Source organism: Sphaeramia orbicularis, chromosome 12, assembly GCF_902148855.1.
Source record: "Sphaeramia orbicularis chromosome 12, fSphaOr1.1, whole genome shotgun sequence".
Classification (NCBI taxonomy): Eukaryota; Metazoa; Chordata; class Actinopteri; order Kurtiformes; family Apogonidae; genus Sphaeramia; species Sphaeramia orbicularis.
The window spans coordinates 21,111,042-21,132,823 of record NC_043968.1 but is presented as its reverse complement, the minus strand read 5'-3'; the positions used below and the strand labels follow the sequence as shown (position 1 = coordinate 21,132,823).

The window sequence follows — 21,782 nt, the reverse complement described above, 5'->3', positions numbered from 1 at the left end:
TGTGAAATGTTGAATAAAGATGTATAACAAAATTTAAAAAAACAAAACAAAAAACAGATGATGAAGCTGAGAACCAGTCGAGTCCTGACAACAGTATTCCATACTCACCATTAATGTAGTGTTCTAAATTTCTAAACCTCGCTAATTCAAATAACCATCATGCTTTCTGTATGAATCAAGTTATGAATATTATGCTGCTCATTTGGCTTCATATATGCTACTATAGTTAGAGGATAAAACAAAGCATAATTTGCCACACACATTTATTCATTAAAAAAGTGAAATGAAAAGAAAAATACACCCGCCATCTTTCCATTATTATTTTACTGCTGTCATTTTTTCTCTTTCATATGACAGTTGTTCATCAACATTTTTTTGAGATGAAGACCATATAACCTGAGCCAAAAGGCTCACCATCCACAGTTCCATCCAAAGCTTGAATTCTCTTAAATAGTCTTAGAGCAACAATCTGGCATCAAGAAGAGTTTCTGAGGATGATTTAAGCCCATTTACAAAGACAACAGACGGTTATCTCCAAACAAGTTCTGGCTGGTTTGGCATTCTTCATCCAGAACTAAACAAACACGTCAAAAACAAAGACCATGTTCGTCCCCTTCATCTCTCTGAGGGAATGTCCGTGGAAGTGACCTGACGATCAGCGAGGGTAGGGAGGTGTGTTTAGCCTCCGAGGCGCTGTCCTTCTCCCCAGGCAAATCCCCCCGGACGCTCCTCAGGCAGAGGGTTGTAGTTGGCATCCTCCTCTGGAGTGTCAAACAGCATCTTTCTGTGGAGCAAAAGCATTTACAGTCTATTTATAGCTGATGTTGTAATTCTTTATGAAACATTCAAGGTATACACTGGCCTGATATGACCAGTGGTGAAAGTATTTAGATGTATTTATTTGACATGGACATAGTAGAATCAGAACTACAACACACAATATGAGAGAATATGAGAAAAAAGAGATAAAAAATATAATAAAAGAAATAAAACATACAATCTATTTGAAAAAAATCACATGTAAGAACAGCATTGTTTCTGGTTACACCTTATTTTTAACACCTCTATTAAAAAGATTAACCTAATGTGCACGCACTTGAAAACCCTTGGTCTGACTTACCAGGCGCACTACTGCCTCCAGTGGCCTGACTTAACAGTACATGGCAAAGTTTTTGGGCAGATGGACAGATGGACGGACAAACGACCAACTGATAACAAAACCCTGCGGCCAGTGTGACTGAGGATAAAAACTGTATTGTGTTTTTAGCTCAGTTGGTGTTAAACAGATCCATAATTCTGCTCCTTTAACCTTGTAATGCGAGTTGCCATTTTTACTACAGCCTGTGTACTGATTCTGTTCAACTGCTCATATTGTGAAACAAATTCATTCAGTACAGAAGCCTGATGTAGACATTTAAATATAAACTTCAATAATTTGACACTTTCATAGCTCAATATATTAAGGATATAACAATGATACCATTGCTGTGTTTTGTGGGGGCTTTATTGTAGGATTTAACAAGCTTTATAGTTGAGTGTCAGGCCAACCAAGAGTATCCAAGATGTACTTAGCTATGACAGGTGTAACAATATCAACTAATTCTTGTAGCTTTATTGTACTTCAGTTCAAATTGTCAAATTATATATTTCAGAGTACTTCCATTTTATGCTATTTTATGGACTTACTCAATTACTGTACTGTCCGGACTATAAGCCACTACTTTTTCTCACGCTTTGAACCCTGTAGTTTATGCAACAATGCGACACAAGTATAGGTTTTTACGGGCTAATGGCTTCCAGGTGGCGCTCTAGCAGGAAGCGCAAAAGCAAGACAGGTGGAAGAGGTGATGCAAAGAGGAGAAATTTTAAGCTTAACTTTTAACAGTCATTTTGCGTGTCAAGCACAACCCTCATCATGGAAAACACATGAAGACATGCATATGATGCAGCTTTTAAGTTAAAAGCAATCGATCTGGCTGCCCAAGAAGGAACTAGAGCTGCTGCATGTAAGTGCCATTGAGAACGACAACAGAAGAGAGACTGAGAAGGTGTGTGACAGAGTCTTTCTGAGGCTGTTCAACTCCAACACTGAAGAAGACGACTTAAGTGGTTTCAATGCGCAGAAGGAAGATGAAGATAGTGATCAATGACTTTTCTGGGTTTTTTAACCAGCCGTGTTACTGCCATTTTACTGCCGTGTTACAGGCACTGTTTGGAAAAAAGCAGTTAAGGTATGTAAATAAATATTTAAATAATCTGTTTACCATCCTTCTGTGTAAATATCTCATGTTACAACACGGACACATGTGGCTTATAGTCAGGTGCAGTCTATATATGTACAAATATTTGTTTCTTTTAAAATTTGGTGGGTGCAGCTTATATTCAGGTGCGCTCTATAGTCCAGAAAATATGATACATTTCAAAGAAAGTACTGTATTTTTTTTTATTGTATTGTAATACTGTTTTAATGAATTAGCTTTAGCATATGTGAAGACCAACCATAAAATCCTCAACATGTAATCTGTGTTCCCCTCTTTTTATATTTCTCAAGGGTTAAGTGTATGTAACACTGACCCTTGTAGGGCTGAGACTCACATGATAGATGGGGTCTTCAGCCACCTTCCACCTCCTGGCTGGTTGGGAAAAACATCCTCCAGGAAGAAGTACACATGACCAACAGCAATACCTCAAGAAGAGAAAGAAAGCCCACTTCAACACAAATAGGATTCATCAGCAACCACAGCCATCACCTTGTGAAACTGAAGCACTAAATGATGGCTGCAAATAATAGCAGCAGGTACCTAAAAGATCCACAATAATGGAGTTTCCCAGCAGGAGTGAGAATCCCATCAGCACCCAAGGGAGGAAGGGCGCCTGGAAATTTAGCAGGCCGAAGAAATTCATGCGAACATTTGGGTTTCGTCTGCTCCACACGTACACCAGCATGATAGTGAAGGCCTGGCCCAGGAATACCAGACTCACAAAGGTGCCAAATATCTGAAACCTTGTTAAAGAACGTCATCATGTGCCTCAAAAGGAAAAAAAAAAATAGGACCAATGGCCCTGTAGCTTACCGGCCAAATTAAAAGCTTTGGGAAATGTATCCAGATGCCATTTATCATCACCCAGTTTTGTGTATTTATTATATTACAGAGGTAGTCCATGTTTTGGTCATATTCTAATCAGATCTGTAAAAAATTCAAATTCCAACTTGATATCATTGATACTTACTGATTTATTGGATCAATCCACTTCCTATCTCTTATAATGGGGAAATTTTTCAAAGTGGCACCAAATCCAGAATCAAATCTAGATCGAAATAATTTCAATACCATCATCATTGACATCATTATAAAGAAGCTGTATACCAAGTTTGAAGTCAATCAGAACTGGAGTTTCAGAGAAAAAGACGATTGAAAGTTTTTCCCCATAAGAGTCCATGTTAAATTTTCCGTAAGTTCCCAGATTCAGAAGAAGATCCTGATCAGCATGTGGACATTATGTTTTGGTCATCTCCCCATCAGGGCTGGACTGTAGAAATTTACACTTGATATCATTTATATTTACTGAGTTAATACATTGATCCACTTCCTATCTCTTATAATGGGGAAATTTTCAGTCACACTAAATCCAGAATCAGATCCAGATCCAAATAATTTCACTAACTTTTGTTGACATCATCATAAAGAAGCTGTACACCAAGTTTGAAGTCAATCGGAATTGTAGTTTTGGAGAAGAAGACGATTGAAATTTTTGTAACGGACAACAGATGACAGATGATGACGACAGACGACGACGACAGACGACGCTGACACCGCCAGATGCTGCATGATGACAATAGCTTACGGCTTGTCGGCCGGTAAGCTAAAAACTCAAACAGTAAAGATGTAGAGAAATGTTCCATAGAAAGAATTGAATGGAAAGGATACAGTCATCAGGAGCCCACCAAAGAGGAACATGAAGACAAAGTCAGCCGTGCGTCCCCTGAATGAGCCCTCCTCGAGCATGCGACAGTATCTGTACCTGAAAACAAACAGTTGAGGAAATCTACAGGGCAATGGAGCATTTCATCAGAATAGCCAGGCCTTTCTTTGCCTATGAATTTCACTTCTGATTTTATTGTACAGTACTTGGTGAAATCTTTCTGCAAAAAGTGTTATATAAATAAACTTTATTATTAGAAACTATATTATTCATGGTATTTACAATAATTAAATGCATTCACATCTTCCCTATTAACATACAAATACTGATCACTGTATACATCATTGAAATGTTCACAGTGCAGGATGGAAAAATAATGCACACGCTAAATGCTATCCACAGCGGTGGAAGACCTGCTCTCATTTGTAAAGTGTAACTGCTCTGAGCTGTGCCTCTTATTTATTTTTATCTGTACGTCTAAACAGCACACTAGTGTTTCACTGCCCCAAAAATACCTGCAGGATCCCCCCTTTGAAATAGATACAAATACACTTTGCATACGAGGGGCTTCAATAGACAACTATGTCTGTCCTGTTGAGAGGTCCATCCTCGGTTGCATTTCCAAAGAGGATTAGTTGAAAGAGTGTTTCCTTATTTAAACAGAGGGTCTAAGAGATAGAGGGTGATGTATACTGTCCAGACTGAAAATGTGATTTTGGATTAAAGCTGATGTTCCCAAACTTTTTCAGCTCAAGATCCAAAAGAGAAATTTTGTAGTCATTGGGACCAAAATTTAGAAAAATATAAATTGCCATTACATCTACACTTTTTAGGGACTCTTCCTCAAAGCTGAAATGTCAGTCATTGTTAGCAAAATGACATAAGAATGTTTTTTTGGCTGGCTAGAAAACATATGAGTCACCAATTTGCAGATACAAAATATAACATTCTAAAACACTCATTGCTAATATGCATGAAAATATGACTTACTTTTCTGCTGTCAAAACAGTCTCTTCTTTGAATAGAAAAGTACTTTTGATTTGCCACAGTACTGAGAATGTCTCGTTTGGAAATGTCAGTGTAGTTGGATAATTTTTAAGCTCTTACTGATCACCACTGCTTATAAAACATATTGAGGGATCTCTCCAAGAGTTCCACACACAGCGTCTGATCTGATATTATATTATTACATATTGTAGCACTGTTATGCACTTGTATGTTTACTCTGTAGTTGTTGATCCATTATTAGAAAAGAAGGGTTACATAAACAAACCTAACTCAGAAGTGGAAAGGATACAAAAAAATCATATTGAACAGGAAATTGAAGCCGACTGGCCCAAAAAACAGGAAGTTGGTTATTAGTCGCCATACCTAAAAGAGATAGAGGAGAACATTCAGCTGCAGATAAGGTCACCAGCAGTCTAGGTTAAATACGGTGATGGGCGTCCATTCATTCTTTAAAGACTGAATCAGCTCTTTTCAGATATAATAGCATGGCTTCAGATAACATTCCTGAGGCTCAGATTACTCACTTGATAATTCCTTAGAATCAAATCTGGATTGAAGTATAGCTGAAAAGGTGTTATGATCTCTAGTTGCTGTAAGAGAGGAGAAAAAAGCAGACTGTGAAAACGTGAAAACTCTAATAAAATATACAGATATGGGTTTACAGGGAATGAAAAGAGGCAACACTGTATTTATTTATTTTTGCTGAAATTTACAGAAGCACTGAACCGTAACAGTGTCTGCACTTTATATCTGTTCAATGGCAAAATAAGATATCTGTATGACTAAAATATGAAACATATTCACAATTAATGTAAACGTGCTATTTATTTGACATATTTTATTTCTGTTAGTTTTTTGTTTTGTTTTTTTTAATTTCTTCTTATTCCAGAGTATAACTGGGAAAGATGATTCATGGTTGACATCACCCACTGAGCTACCAGTAGGCTACACCATAACTGATATTTGTTCAACATTAATGTACAATAAATAAAAATCAATTACATTGAGAAATTTAAATGAAAAACTCAAACTTTTAGGAAGCAGTCTCTTGTCATTTCAACAAAACTGGATGCACAGACTGTTGCTTCATTTTCCTTCAGATATGGCACTGTTGGTACAACTCAAAACTGTTCTGCCCTTTCGCTACATACAGGGCTTTAGTTATGTGTATATTTTTTAATTTCATCAACACATAACTGCTTAATGTCCCAGAAACAGAAACTAAAATGCAGCCTCTGATTGGAATTCCCCTCTGAGGAGTCTGTGGGGAATACCGCTTTAAAAGCAAAACTTCAACTGCTTGTACACCAAAGTACTGGGTAACCATGATACTGAAAAATAAACATCTCTACATGGATCATCTCACCGCTCCCTCAAACAAAAGTGATCTATTTAATAACGTCAAGACACAAGTCTTATTCACCTGCCTGGTGAGTTGTTTGTTACCTGGGCAAGTGAATTTCTAAACAATTTGCAATAGTTTCTTGTTTGCATCAGCAGACTGTTCCAAATAAGAAGACTGTAGCAAACCCTGAAGAGTTTCCAGCTGTGTGAAGGCAGGGTCTCAAAGGTCAAGTGAAATATACTTGTCTATGATTATTGTGATATGTAGTGCAATTCTCATGTGGTTTGGGTACACGTTCATACTTTCATACTATGTATCATTCCCTGGTGTGTTATAACGGCAAAATAAAACACTTTTTCCACTGTGGCCCTGTACTGGTAGGAGCTCAGATATACTTTATGATTACTATCTAATTATGTCCATAAAAAAGTCCTTGAAGTAAATCTCATCTGGCTCCGCTTAGTAGTACTGTATCATTTACATGCATGGTTTATCACTTTAATAAACATAAAATTGTGTAAACAGTTAGAAAACACATGTCAGATATTTTAGCAATAACCAGCAAGAGTGAGTTTATTACTTTAAAGCGAACCAATCCACTCAAATAATCTATCCTCGAGTAGGTTGGGTAGCTTCATGCAGAATGCACATCCCACAGTCAAGGATAATGCATATATTTTGCTCTTTTGTATTTGACATGTAGACTCCACATTTTGACCCAAGTAAAAAAAAAAGTTGCTTCCCAAACTCCCACAGTAATATCATGGAGGTCACATGTCACTACAAATATTAACACTGTAATGCAGTATGAACAGTGTGATAAAGGGTGAGTTTGCATTAGAAGACTTTTCATAGTTGTGTTCATTTAGCTGTAAAAACCTCAACACATACAGCAGTTTTATCCTTATTTTTATTAACTGCGGTGTAACTTTTTCTTTCTTCATGACAGTATCTGAGTAAAACATCAACACTTGCCAAAAGTCATTGATCCAAACTTCCCTCCCAATCCAGCAGTGTTTTCATAGTGTAACTGAAACAGTCTGTTTGTGAGTCACTGCCCATGTGTCGATGAAAAGCTCAGCCAATAGACTTACAGCACCTGTCACTGATGCAAAACATAGGACCAGTGCCAGAACACGGGCTTTTTAATTCCCTAGAGTATAACCATTACCACTTTACAGATATCTCTAATGCTACTCACGTCTGTTATGACTTCAGTATCAGTTTTTAAACATTACTTTATCATAATTTATCGGTACAAGCTACACAGGAAAATATTGTATGATGTAACGACAATGTAACGATCATGTGTATAATAAATACTACACATGACAAACGATAAAATGTCTAAATGAAAATAACATCAACAAACATACACACATATAAAGCCGGTGTAGCCTGATGTAACTAAAACTGGTAGCTCTTATATGAGAACAATAACAGAGCTGGTATCAAACAGGATACAGATGTCGCTTGTGAGCCTGGTCATTAACACCAAGGCTACGAAAAAACAGCAAAAACAAAAAAAAAAACACTAACCTGCCGATTAGTTTTAGCAGCTGATATGTATTAATATCTGACCATAACTACTAGCCAGTTTGTGAATAAAGAAGAAGTGAGATTGTTGGATAACCAGTTTCAGACACGTATCCTTCTCCTAGTTGCTAAACCTCTGAGCTAGCAGGAATTTAACACGCTACATTAGCTTTGTTCCCGGGGTAAAAGCTCTACCCTGGCTTCCACAATAAACATATGACTTTGTCTTACCACTGCAGCGGTTGTGAGGACACAGGCAGTCGTATATGCCCTGGTAACAACAGGAATTTGTAAGTACTCCTGCTGTAAAGTCTGGTAAGCCATTTTGGACTAACACTGAGCTTCCGGCACTTTCTTGACACGTCATTTCAGAAGGCGAGTGGTGATGCGTTCACAGACATTGGGGCAAAATGTAGATGATTTATTTTTAAGGTGATATTTGAGGAGTATCTCCTTATTTATGTGTAAACAAGTGAAACCATCCACATGGAATACGTATACCAGAAGTGTTACCTCAACATGAACATAAAATTTACTGATATAAACGATTTTATTTTCCGTTCTCAGACATGCTATTCGTTTAAACACACCATCAAAGCTGTAAGAATTTAGGCTCTAAGATACTGTACTAGACTTCCCATTAAGGCTTAATCAGCAGGTGAATTAAAGAGTTAGAATGAAATTAAATGTATAAAATCATCATTCAGTTTGGCTTTTGATAAAAACAATGTGGCACATAACCTTGCATAGGCAATGAACTGTACTTACATTTGACTTGTTAATGAGCACTACTTTCACATGTCAAATGAAGTAATACTACTACTACTAAGACAACTACGACTACAAGTAATACCAATACTAATGCTTCTATAATAATAGTAATACTACAACAACAACAACAACAACAACAACTACAACTACTACTACTACTACTACTACTACTACTGCTACTATTACTGCTACTACTACTGCAACTACTACTACTAATGATAATAACAATAACAACAATAATATAATGCATTTTATTTATGGGCATCATTCAAAACACTGAAGGATACCTTACATGGCATAGTAAAAAGCAACACGTTAACATGCTAAATATACAACATTTACACAAAAGAAAGCAAGAGAATAAAATGATAGCAATAATATTGATGATAGTATAATTAGATCAGATATGCTAGTGCCAGCATTGACAGGAGTTCAGTTTTTTGTATTTTTTAATAGTCACTCCCAGAATGGGATCTAACTGAAAAATATTCCTCATCAGACAGTTTTGTAAAGTGGGCTTATAAAGAGCCTACTGCTACTACCACATGAAGCCCACTCTGTAAGAAATGCTAGACAGAATATCGAGTATACCCTGCTGTCAAATATGAAACCATATTAGAAGACTATAGCAGGATGTCATTACAGAACGATGAACAGCAGTGCCATCTTGTGCTATATTGTGGTTTCTACTGGATATTCAGGGCTTCTCATCTGTGTGACTTCTCAGATGGAAGAGACCAAGAAAATAAACCCAGCCACTATTTTTTTTAAAAAAACAGTTAATAACACATTTTGATTTTTGTAGAGTAATGTTTTGTCTAATGTGTTTTTATGAGCTTTGGAAGTACAGGAGGTGAATAATCTGCAAAGAACTCACTTTATAAAATGTCCATAATGTGTAGTAATGACTTTGTTTGAAGGTATTTTTTGTTTTTTTTCTGCTTTGATGATGTTTGAATAAAAATCCTTCTGTACCATTAACAACACCTTGACATTGACTCTTAACCCTTTTGGTGGAACAATTATTTGAAAATCAAAACTCAACTATACCCTGGTTTTAAATTTTCTTAAAGGTAAAGAAAAAACTCCTGCTGCTCCACATAGAAAGGCTATCTTCAGAAATGTGTAAAAAAAAAAAAAAAAAAAAAAAAAAAATTCACCAGCTGTTTGTAAAGCTGCAGTCAGTAATAACTGCTACAGCGCTACATTCAGATCAAATATACACATTACTTTTGCAATTCTGACCTTAAAACCAAGTCTTAGACCTTCAACAGACTGACTAAAACTTCCTCACAATTCCAAAATTTTGGTATGTTCTTCTTGCAGCTATACATATTCAAGGTCTACATTTTAAACCTATTTTTTAAACTTTTTCTACTAGACCAATGCTAAAAATAAAAATCTCCCTTATCCAACCTGTGGCATGATCAGCAAGTGCACATCAGTAAATAATATTCATAACTTCATTGATTTGTCTTTACTTCTGGTCTTACTTTTTATTTTGCTTTTTTTTGCTCTTATGTGCTTTGTTTGTGCTCCACTATTGCTGCTGTAAATACATAAAACATCAACCAACTTTAACCCTTTCATGCATGAATTGTGAGAACCTTAGTCAAGATTTTTTTTTCTTCAGTGTTTTTATTCCTCCTTAAGCATGAAAAAAACAATGCGATCAAGTTTTTATTTTTTTCTATGGAGTTACAAAAATATCCATGCATTTAATTTTTGAAGTAAAGAAACATGTTTAAAACCCAATATCAGAAGTGATATGAAAACAATGAAATAAAAACATTTTTAATGCTGCTAATCTGATGTCTTCTTACATTTTAACATATTCTAATGCTAGTAATTACTCACTTCATGGAGATAATATGCAAAAAAACCTTCTTGTCTAACACATAACAATTGATTTACACTCAAACATGTTACTGCAGATCAGGTTTATCAAGAACAGCAAAGTTATAGTAATGGTCTGAATTACAGTGTATGGGATGGTGCATCAGTGTCCACTGTGTTGGCTGATATGGAACTAAAACAACAAAACCCATCAATATACAAGAGAACAGCTGGATAATAACTGTCCACTGGAGTGACCTATGCATGAAAGGGTTAAAAAAGAATTTGAGGAAAAATCACATCCTTTTTTCATGCAAAACCAAATTAATGCTTTTATGCATTCATTTCTTTTCTCTTGCTTCTGCTTGATAGTTTTTAAAAGCTTGAGATGAAAATGTATTTGACAACCCAAACAAAATCTCCTGTTCCCATGGTTAACTAATTCACTTAAACACCTGAGACAAAAAGTGCCTTTATGTTATTTCCCTGATGGTCGCCTTGAATCTTTCCCATCAATATGTACTTAGTGTCAAATTATTTCTACTTTCAGAAAAGTCTTAATGGTTATGGGGGAAATATTTCAGTTATATTTTTTATTTCATGAAAACCATTTTTAACACGATAATGACAGTAAAGCACCCCCTACATGGGCTAAAACATATTTAAAAAAAAAAAAAAAAAAAAAAAAAGTTTCAACGGGCGACCACTGATGAAGACGAGGCTCTCGGGGAGACAGGAAGCAGATTCTCGCGATACTATCCTCGGCCCAGTTGGTCCAGTCAGTGCGGCGCTTCACGGACTTGTGTAAAGATGGCGGTAAGCAGCATCCGAGGCCGCCCGTCACGGAGCAGTCGGATGCGAGGTGAGACATATCTCCGCTCCCACTCTTGTGAAGACTTAGTATTTTCTGTGTGCATCATCGTGGGGGCTGTGTGGACTGTGTAAGCAGCTGTTGTCATTCATTACTGACTGTTTGTGCTGACAGGGCGGAATGACAGCGGGGAGGAGAACATACCGCTGGATCTGAGCAGAGGTAGGTCTGAAGTGTGGGAGCGGCTGACACACTTCCAGTCAGCATCCACACTTAGCATCACCGGGGACGCCTTCAGCTCGGTTTACTGGCACGGCAAGCTGTTGTTAGTGTATGTGTGGCTTTGGTGAACAATGTCATGGCCGTAGTGATGGTGAAATGCCTTGTTGTTTACTGTCTGTGTTCCCAGACAGTCGCATGTTCAGCTTTGCGTTTTTCCCCAAAACTCAGTCATCAGTGTCAAGTCACACAAACTTAGAAACACCACTTCCGCTCTATTAAAAACCTAAAACAACACAAAAGATAGTTCAATTTCCATGTAGGTAAGCATATAGTGACTGTGAATTTAAAATATGCTTTATCTTCACTAGTATTAACTGTATTCTGTATAAATAAGGGTTTTCCAGGAACAGATTTCTGCTCAAAGTGTGTTTGATTTTCTGTTTTCTTTAATGTTATAAACTTATAATGTGTGTAAAATGTTCACATTATATAACACAGGTGTCAAACATGTGACCCGGGGGCCAAATCTGGCCCACCAAAGGGTCCAATCTGGCCCCTGGAATTGATTTGTGAAATGCAAAAATTACACTGAAGACATTAATCATTTTAGTTCAGGTTCCACATACAGACCAATTTAATCTCCAGTGGGTCGTATCAGACAAATACTATCATAATAACTATAAATACTCACAACTCCAAATTCTTCTCTTTGTAAATGTAAACATTTTCATGTCATTTTACTGTATTTACTCTAAAACAAACTAACATTTCACAAAAACACGAATAACCTCAACAAATGTGAACATTTTAAAATGTCTGAAGTGTAATTTTAACAATATTCTGCCTGTTATTAAATCTTTTGTGTATTTGTTGATCCACTGTGATCTCTAAGTTGTAATTTACACATTTAAATGACAAACTGAGACATAATTTTGTTAAAATTGCACTTAGTTTTCTTAAGAATTTTCAGTTTGTTCGTGTTATTCACATTGTTTTAAAGGATAGTTGGTAGATGTAAACATTTTCCTCGCATAATTTTACTTTTTTCACTCTAAAACATAGAGGAAAGTTTAGAGTTGACATTATTTATATATTATTATGTTATTATTTTACTGGTCCGGCCCACTGCAGATCAAATTTGGCTTAATGTGGCCCCTGAACTAAAATGAGTTTGACACCCCTGTTATATAACATTGCATACCTGGCATAGAACTGTTGATGAATCTCAGTTACAAATAATAATAATTATACTAAGTAAGTTAATTTTCTGTAGCTCTTTTCAAAGATAAAATCATACAGTACTTCACAAAATTTGTAAAATTTGAAAAAACAGCAATTCTCAACAGAGCAAGGGCAGCCACTTGAGAACATTTTCCATAATACTAATGACATAATTACTCAAACATCTAAATGTCGTGTAAGGCAGTTCCATCTTTGAGCAAAAAACCTGTCATGTTTCAGCCTCATCTTTGATGCAATTACATCCACTTTGCTAAATGTAAATGATGTGGGAGAGATTCGATTTTATTTATTTAATAACATTTGTTCTGGAACTAGTGTTTCAGCCAGTGGTTTTTTTCTATTAATGTGGTGATTCTTATCTCAATTAGTTGTTTGGTCCATGAAATGTCAAAGTTTGGTGAAAAATGAAGATCAGTGTTTCCCAAAAGCTCATGATCTTCTTCAAATGTCTTGTTTTTTCCAAAATATCAAATGTATTCAGTGTACTGATGAGTAAATAATCAGAAAATATTCACATTTATAATGCCAGAATATGAAGATTACTTTTCTTTAAAATGTTTTCAAATCAGTTATCATTTCAAAATCATTGTCAGTTAACTAATCCACAAATTGTTGCTCTAATTGGAACAGTAATGTTAACTGAACATTGTCTAGATGCTGCTGTATGAAGTGTTCGTTGCTTTGTTAAAAGTAAAAAAATCAGTCAAGTCACAGCTATATCAGAGTTACCTATATTGTATGAAGAGTATGTTTATTCCTTACTATAGTACCTAATACTATTGTACTTTTATTTCTTCTGCCTTTTCTGCACGTGTTTGTACCTGTCACTAAGATAAAATCGTTGTTCTGTAAAAGTGCTCTTTACTGTACCTGGCAATAAAAACTATTCTAATTCTGATTCTGAAAAAGAGGAAATCCAAAAAGGAAAGGAAAACTCAAAGACAATACAGTTAAAATCAATACACTCATTACTGGTGAGTTGCGCATGAGCATGCTGTTGTTTCTCTTTAAAACAGTTAAACTTAAAAAACATAAAAATTGCTTCTTTAACAGAGAGGGTTGAGATAAACTATAAGAGATAAAGTAATAAATGTTTCACACAACAGAAAATGAAACAATAATGTGTTTATTGTTTCTTCTGATACTGACAGTATGTTAGGAATAAACAGCTTTTTTCATCTGTGTAATATGTATTTGTGTTTGGATGCACTATATTGGAAACTTTGAAATACATCTTTTCTGTGATTCACTATTGTACACTACAAGTATATTTCATAGTTTATTACTTATGTTTTCAAAGCATCTAGCACACTAAAAACCAGCCTGTATCACATTGCACCTAAACCCATGCCCAACTTTGGATGCTTTTATTTTGAAACAAGAACTAGTAGCCATGTTTGAGGTAACCCTGTTTGACTTGATCCACTCTCTGGGAAGGAATTTTGTAGAGGTTTGCAAATGGGCAGGCAAGGATGTTTGAATCATAAACTATGTGCAGATGTCATGTGCGTCATTTAGCTCTTGGATATGTGTTGAAGCAGCATGTACTGAGCATCATGCACAGGCCACAAGATCTTTTTTTTTTTCAACTTAATGAAAGACTGTATTTACATCTGCCCCCACTGAGAATACCGCTGTCATGCAAGACCAACTGATTTAATGTTCCTATAAGAGCAGTGTGTATCTGCTGCTTCCCATTATTCAGATCCAAATGGGCATCAGAGTCACAATGATTAAACTATAGGTTGTTTAGCAATTATTTTTATCGTCAGTTACTGGTCGTTTTCATGCGAAGTTGCCTAAATTTTGCACGTAACAGCTTCTTGAATATGTAAATTTAATGCTTTTTCATTGTGTATATCATAGTAAATTGAAAACAGTGCCTTTAGATTGGTGATTGCAGGTTTGAAAAAAAGATAATTTGTATACTCAACCATACTGAGAGAAATTCTAATCAGCATTTTTTTTTTGTATTTTATGATACTTATAAATATAGTGATGATATAAAAAAAATTATAAAGTCATAATTTAAAGAATCTCCAGTTTCAACCCCAGGTGACATTATTAATTGGTCCTTGCACTAAATACACTCTCTTTTCAGACTATACATCCACAGTTTTCCACACAAGCCCCCTGTTAAATCCTAAATGTCCATCATGACGATTTCATTTATATTTTTTTTAACAATGTAAAGCTCACTCATGAGCCACAGAAGACTATATACAATTGTTTCCACAGACTGTGTAGTTGTCCCTTTTCCGGAGGAGTAAATATCAACATCAGAGTTTAGAGAGTATTGTTATAGATGTGACAGTGTCCTCATTACAGGGAGGTGGTGTCCCTACTATCAAAGTAAAGAAAGTGCCGAATCATTTCACTCAGGCCTAGAATAGAATAAACAGCTGAAAATGGAAAGGGAAAATATAGAAAACTTCAATGTAGTGAGTCGACTTACAAAAACAGTTGATGTCCTTCAGCAAAATAAGATAATCCACATAACTGAGGAAATAATGAGAACAACACAAGCTTTTAAAAAGCCATGCTGCTTTCGTGAGTTTTAAGCTTCGTGTTGAAATGGACTGACATTCTAGTCACCATAACCTTTCTGTGTCAACCTTTTGAAATAATATTAGGCAATTAATATCATGATTTTATTTAACCTAAAAATTAATTTAAAAAAAAAAAAAAGTAAAAAATGATGATTTAATCAGATAATCAATATGGTAATTTGATCATTTTTGTATTGTAGTCTATGAACTAGTACAAATCTATGAGTAATTAATTACTGTAAATATTGTAGTTTTGCTTGAAAATAATTGTGCACTGTAATGGACATCAAGCATGACAGGGTTAACCAGTCAATAACTGGATAGTGAAGTGTCACTACAACGATGGGTGTCAAACGGAAACAATGACCAATGTGAACACAGCAGGGGTAAATAATGGCACCCAGGGCAGAACGACCACAAAGACAGATGTAAACAAGTCTGCTGCTTTCTGCCTGTCTGTTAAACAACCCGTCAGTGGAATAATCCACTAAACTGTGATACAACTTTTCTTAATGTTATATATAAATCAAGCCTAACCTCTGGCAGACAATAATTATATTAAGATTTGCAGCTGAAGTGGAAAATGTTCCTAATCCAATTAATTTCCCTTGTGGATCAATAAAGTTTTGTCTCTGTCCATGTCTGTGTCTAATCAGTCATGTTTTTGTGGAAAGAACTTTATGAACAAATTTATGCTTAAAGGAGTGATATTTTACTTTTTTAAATGGAATTATGCATTTTAAAACATTTCCCTGTGGTCTACATAAATTGTAAATGCTATGCTTGCGTCTGAATTCTTAATTAATTCAATTCCACAGGTCCATCTTCAACCCTATTTCTGAGTAATGACACCAGAAAGGTCATTTTGAGCACTGGCCCTTTAAATGCAAATAAGCCACTTCACACCCCACCCCCTCCAGGTTGTTGACTGTCCTGTTCAGTCACTTGTATTCGTTAATACAACCAACAACTGAACATTTTAGGTAACTGGCTCAAAGTTTGCACATATTTTCAGTATGGACTACAACCACTGCTGCTGACAAACACTTATGTCGTACTCGGAGAAATGTTTGTCGGAAGTCTTGACCTTATTTATATGTGCAAAAGTCGTGACGTAACTAGTTATAGATGTAACAAATTAAGTAGAAATTAAAATGGGTTGTAGAAATCTACTCGATTTTTGCCAAAATGAATATAAAACTAGCTTTGCAGCACCTGGAGGGTTCAAATTCAAACTTTTTAAATACACAAATAAATGTACCAAAGACTAATAAAAGTGGGTTTAGCAAAATATGACCCCTTTAAAGAAAATGTTTTCCATTGAAATACATTAAAACCATTGATGTGTGGTTGCTTAAAATAAATGATAAATATTGGATTAAAATTTTTGTTTGGGATTAATAAAAATTTATAATTTTGCATTCATATATCAGCGGGCTAATAGTGTAGGGGTCAAATCTGACAGAGAATTTGTGAGTCTTATGGGCTAAATAATTTATTATCCTTTATTAATCTTTCTTTCAGATAAACATATATAGGTGTAATGTCTGAGAAGGTGTTTATCTGATTTCAGATCCTGCTGAAAATCTTCAGGAAATCCTTCAAAATGTTGCAAAGCAGCAGGGCGTCTCCAATATGCGCAAGCTCGGTCACCTGAACAACTTTGTAAAGGTTTGTATGAACAAGAAGGAAAGAGTATATACTTATCGGCTCATCAGCATCAGTTACAGACTACACGTAAAGTCAACCTCAGTGGGAATGGGTAAGATAACATATGACTTATACACTTATTCTGAAAACCTGTGTGTATGTGTCTCAGGTTTGACTTTTGACTTTTTTTCTGTTTATTCTTTTCACTTGGTTTTCTAAATCATGTTTCTCTATTTATTGTCATTTGAAATAGACAAACTCATTGGATATGAATCAACACTAAATTTAAATATTTATCATTCGGAAGTGGTTAAGGGTACCAACCATTCCGCTTATATCACTGAATCGACATTGTTCCTTGTCCTCATCAGCTCTGTTTCTTTTTACTACCCCCTTTAAACAACAGGAATATCAAACCCAGATGGGAGTCACACATCATTACTAAAGTGTTCTATAATAATTATTTTAATTGTATTTTTCACACATGTATTTCATATTGACACTTTTAATACTGAAAAAACATACAAGTTAAAAATGAAAATTTAGTAGTAATATACTTCATATAATTTTTACATCAAATACAATACATGAAAACCCATGACAGTGTTAAAATCACAGCACACCACACAAGTATTGCTGGTGTATATTGAGAATGCAGCCTTCTTTTTTTATTCTGGTTCCACAGCTTCTCTGCAGTGTTGGCCACTCAGAAGAGAAGCTCAGCTTTACTTATGAAGAGATAATTATTTGGTGAGTATTTTGGTACCTTTTTAAACAAACTTAATATTTTATTGGGGTGACTTGCTTTTGCTGCTCTCCTAAGTTTCCCTTGATTTCTCCCTTCCCAGTCTTCGGTTAGCGTTGTTGAATGAGGCCAAAGAAGTCCGTGCAGCTGGACTGCGAGCTCTGCGTTACCTGATTAGAGACAGCAGTGTGCTGGAGAAGGTGCTTCGTCTACAGGTGGACTATCTGATTGCAAGGTGAGTTGAATATTAGAAGCTGAGTAGTTAATTCTCTATTTCATGTAACCTTTGAGATGACTGGTGCGTTAAACCTTGTTTCCTGTGCAGGTGTATTGACATTCAGCAAAGTAATGAGGTGGAACGGACACAAGCTCTCAGACTGGTGCGAAAGGTGAGATCTACTTTTGACAGATATCTGCTCTGTGTTCACATGATCATGATCTTTTTGTCATCATAGATTGACTGCATGGTCTAGATGCAGATTAACAGTGGAATTACAGTGATATGTTATCTATACGTTCAGCATCCTTAAGTAAAATTCAATAAAAAAATATACCACTAAAAGGAGCCACTATGCAAAGACTTGTTTTACATCTTTAATAAAATGTATTTTGCAGGTAAATCTTGTATATTTTTTGGGGCAACACTTTATTTTGTCATCTCATGTTAAATGCATGTAAGGATAGTGACTGCTTCTTTCACAACTACAAATTAAACAGATAAAAATTTAACTGATTTGACTGGTTGTCAGGTAAAAAGTGTTTCATCAGTGTGTCATTAAATGAGCTGAAATAATTTTGACCATCTTCATAATGTTATACTGCATAATCTCATTTCATGAAAAAATGTCAAAAGCTGGCTTCATATTTTTACAAGAGCTACACTGAATCCATATTATTCATATTTATAACTTAAAACAATTTCAGAACAGGCTGCCTCAAGCATCAGTATTGATTTGATTATCATTTACTGTACAACTACTTAAAACATCCAGTTGTACCTTTTAATAACCCTAAGTCACTCATATCCAGACTGTTTTGACATGCAGAACACATTTATTATAAAACATAATGTAATTCTTTGCTATTGAAACAACTCAAGATTTTATAATTTAAAATTTGCTACAGTCTGACATATAACAACTATCTAGAGCTAATTAGTAATAGACAGGAGTTGCACACAGCTATAATATAGATAATGTAATGTAACACACACTTTGTTATTTTATTTTATATAATTTTTTACAATTTAATTTCACTTAAATATGGGATTTGAAAAATTGCCTCTCAAAGCAGAGCTATGAACCCTTGACAGCTACTTTTCCAACAATATTATTCTCTTGGTAATTTAACAAGCAAAATGTAAAGATTTGAGTTTTTTGTTTGTCATATGTGATGAAAAACTGAATACCTTACAAAATATGTAACTAATATCTAACAAATTAATATATATGAATACTTTGAGTTTTATATACTGTGTCTTTTACAGACTTGATGATAACTCAGGTTCTGCAGATGTATCATGTACAATACGAACGCAATCTGCAGCCTTTTCTAATGACTGTAAAAAAGCTGAGTGTAATGTGGGTTCTTGTGCCGCGTCATGCAGATGATCACTGTGAATGCACTGCTGTTTCCTTCCTCTGTCACCAACTCCCTCATCGCCGTGGGCAATGATGGGCAGCATGAACGGGATCGTATGGTGCGGGCCTGCATCGCCATAATCTGTGAGCTCTGTGAGTAAAAACAACAAAGCACACGTCACACACACACACGCACACACACACTGACAGCTTCCCAGTCTGACGTCAGCAGAGTGAGTGCAGTGGCAGAGCTCTGTGTGGCCCCTTTATTCTGCAGCCCTGAAGAACCCTGTTGTGGTGGCACAGGGGGGTGGTCTCAGTACCATTCTGAAGAGCGTGACCGACTGTCAGCTGAGTCGCATCAATGAAGCTCTCATCACCACCATCCTGCACCTCCTCAACCACCCGCACACTCGGCAGTATGTCCGCTCTGACGTTGAGCTCGAGGTACTGCAGTTTAATAAATGAAACTAGACATGTTCAGTGACTTTGAAAGTGTTATTTCTAAATGTGTCTCTGTGTTTTCCTCAGCAAATTCTGGCCCCGTACACAGACTTCCATTACAGACACAGTCCTGGTGTAGCAGACGGGCAGCTTAAGTTAGTGCAGCAAAATTAGTTGCAGCATGTACACAAATCCTACACAAAACATGCAAGTATATTTATGTCTTTTTTTCTCACCTTTAGGGAGGACAGGGAGGCTCGATTCATGGCCAGTAAAATGTCTATAGTTGCCTCATTTCGTTCATGGTCAGGTAAATAAACGAAGTATTAATAGTAAAACCCTTCCTGTTTTTTCGTCTGCTCTGAGCACATCATTAACCTTTCATTGTGAATAACATGCCAGAACCTTACCTATGCTGTGACGTACAAATAATGTTGTACCTTTCACCTTGCAGGCATCATTACCCTCTGCAAGTCAGGCAACTCTGGAATCCAGTCTCTTATTGGCTTGCTCTGTATACCAAATATGGAAGTGAGGGTAGGTTGTCATAATATAACAGTCACAGGCAGTGTTTGTTTTGTGGAAGGACACAACCTTCACATTCTTAATGCTGCTCATTAATAACATTGTGTAAATGAGACACTTTTACGATTTTTAAAGGAAATTCTTAAGTTATTGTCCTCTTCATCTCAGTCATATCTCTGTAGAATTTAATTATTGCATCTTTTAATCAGACTGACTCACTATTTTTATTTATTTATTTATTTATTTGTTAACAGATGAGTGTAAATAATGGGCCTGATACTTTATTCAGTGAAATTAAGGTTCCAGTAGCAGCACAACACTGAATGTTCACATATAAGAATAACTAGAATATAAAAAGGAAAAGAAAGTAACTAACTATAAAAATGGTAGTAAAAACTAATAATTGCACTTTTTTTGACTGATTCACTGTTGACCTGACTGTTTTCACTGTAGCTGTTTTGCATAGAATTTCTTAGCAAATTGTCTGAGTCGTTATTTCTGTGACATGATTCAGAAAAACAAGCCTTACAGCTGTGTCACTCACCTCCAGGGTCTACCATTTCAGAGGAAATATCTCTGAAATAATCCTCCTCTATTAAGCAAGGCAGTCCATATTAAATAGAAAAGTGAAGAAATGTTAAACAAAGGAAATTAGTAAAAATGTTAATCAAGAAACATTGTTCTATCACGTGCCTTTTCACCCACAGAAAGGTTTATTAGAAGTGCTGTATGACATCTTCCAGCTCACTGTACCTGTAGCGACTGTAGACTTCAGCGAAGCGCTTACCAGTGTAGGTGGGTGGAGAGACTTCACTGTGATCAACACTTAAGTTTCACATATGTTCAGATTTCTTTCAGAGTCATAACTAGGTTTCCCTTTAGACCCCAGCAGATTTCAGGATAGCTGGAGGTTGTCTGATGGCTTTGTTGCATCGGAAGCAAAAACAATCCTTCCACATCGATCCTGCTCAAGGTAAAAATACAAACACATGATTTCACCTCTGGAAAAAAATGATTTCATTATTTATAAATATGCATTGGTGATAATGAACAGTACTACTGACAGTATATTCCCCAAAATTCCAGATATAAATATTGTCATTCATAGCATTTTTTTTGTTGAAAATTGGCTGAAAATAACACAATACAGTATTTCAGACATCAAATTAATCTTCATTTGAAAGATTGTGGTTACATTTGTCTTGATCATAGTCATGATATTTGCAAAGAATTGAAATTTTTTTGTGTTTGATTGTAAAATAATTGTTTCTGTTGACCTGGGTCTTGTTCTCTTTTAGGCCAGATCTGATGGACAACTATCTGGCTCTGGTGCTTTCTGCTTTCATCAACAGTGGACTGCTAGAGGTGGGGATATCCACCATACGGCATTTTTAACACAGTCAGGGTTTGTTTAACAGTGTCTCCGTTCTACACAGGGTTTAGTTGAGGTGATCACAAGCAGCGACGATGTCATATCCATACGGGCCACTATCTTATTAGGACAGCTGCTCCATATGGTACAGAACCAAAATAAAGTTGCTTTATGAGACTTTATATTATCTGGGTATTCGTTTGATTTGAAATGTGATTTCTC

General features: G+C 35.8%; 2 protein-coding genes across 2 annotated transcripts in view; one reads left to right on the top strand and one right to left on the bottom strand.

Moving 5' to 3' along the window:
• Nucleotides 1-246: 246 nt before the first annotated feature.
• derl2 (derlin 2) lies at nt 247-19,393 on the bottom strand. Its single transcript, XM_030148971.1, has 8 exons — nt 19,388-19,393; nt 8,045-8,143; nt 5,457-5,522; nt 5,222-5,295; nt 3,930-4,023; nt 2,802-2,997; nt 2,596-2,686; nt 247-784 (listed from the first exon to the last, which is right to left on the bottom strand). Exons 2-8 carry the CDS (start codon nt 8,135-8,137, stop codon nt 679-681), a joined length of 720 nt encoding a protein of 239 aa, XP_030004831.1. The 5' UTR covers nt 8,138-8,143; nt 19,388-19,393; the 3' UTR covers nt 247-678.
• Nucleotides 11,201-21,782, top strand: part of LOC115429478 (rapamycin-insensitive companion of mTOR-like) — a 27,881-nt gene continuing 17,299 nt past the window's right edge. Inside the window, exons 1-15 of the mRNA XM_030148968.1 lie at nt 11,201-11,282; nt 11,406-11,453; nt 16,818-16,915; nt 17,580-17,644; nt 17,743-17,874; nt 17,965-18,028; nt 19,246-19,372; nt 19,497-19,666; nt 19,751-19,818; nt 19,906-19,973; nt 20,118-20,200; nt 20,896-20,983; nt 21,071-21,161; nt 21,487-21,553; nt 21,625-21,705. Of these exons, the coding sequence (XP_030004828.1) occupies nt 11,231-11,282; nt 11,406-11,453; nt 16,818-16,915; nt 17,580-17,644; nt 17,743-17,874; nt 17,965-18,028; nt 19,246-19,372; nt 19,497-19,666; nt 19,751-19,818; nt 19,906-19,973; nt 20,118-20,200; nt 20,896-20,983; nt 21,071-21,161; nt 21,487-21,553; nt 21,625-21,705 (1,302 nt within the window). The 5' untranslated portion in view covers nt 11,201-11,230. The remainder of the gene's footprint in view (nt 11,283-11,405; nt 11,454-16,817; nt 16,916-17,579; nt 17,645-17,742; nt 17,875-17,964; nt 18,029-19,245; nt 19,373-19,496; nt 19,667-19,750; nt 19,819-19,905; nt 19,974-20,117; nt 20,201-20,895; nt 20,984-21,070; nt 21,162-21,486; nt 21,554-21,624; nt 21,706-21,782) is intronic.

What these genes read in the sequence shown, in the direction of transcription:
- derl2 (XM_030148971.1), bottom strand. Translation starts at nt 8,137, where the DNA reads ATGGCTTACCAGACTTTACAGCAGGAGTACTTACAAATTCCTGTTGTT. An exon ending in TTGGTGGGCTCCTGATGACT is followed by an intron (nt 2,998 to 3,929) that starts GTATCCTTTCCA and finishes ACAAGGTTTCAG; the next exon opens with ATATTTGGCACCTTTGTGAG. An exon ending in CTGAAGACCCCATCTATCAT is followed by an intron (nt 785 to 2,595) that starts GTGAGTCTCAGC and finishes TTTGCTCCACAG; the next exon opens with AAAGATGCTGTTTGACACTC.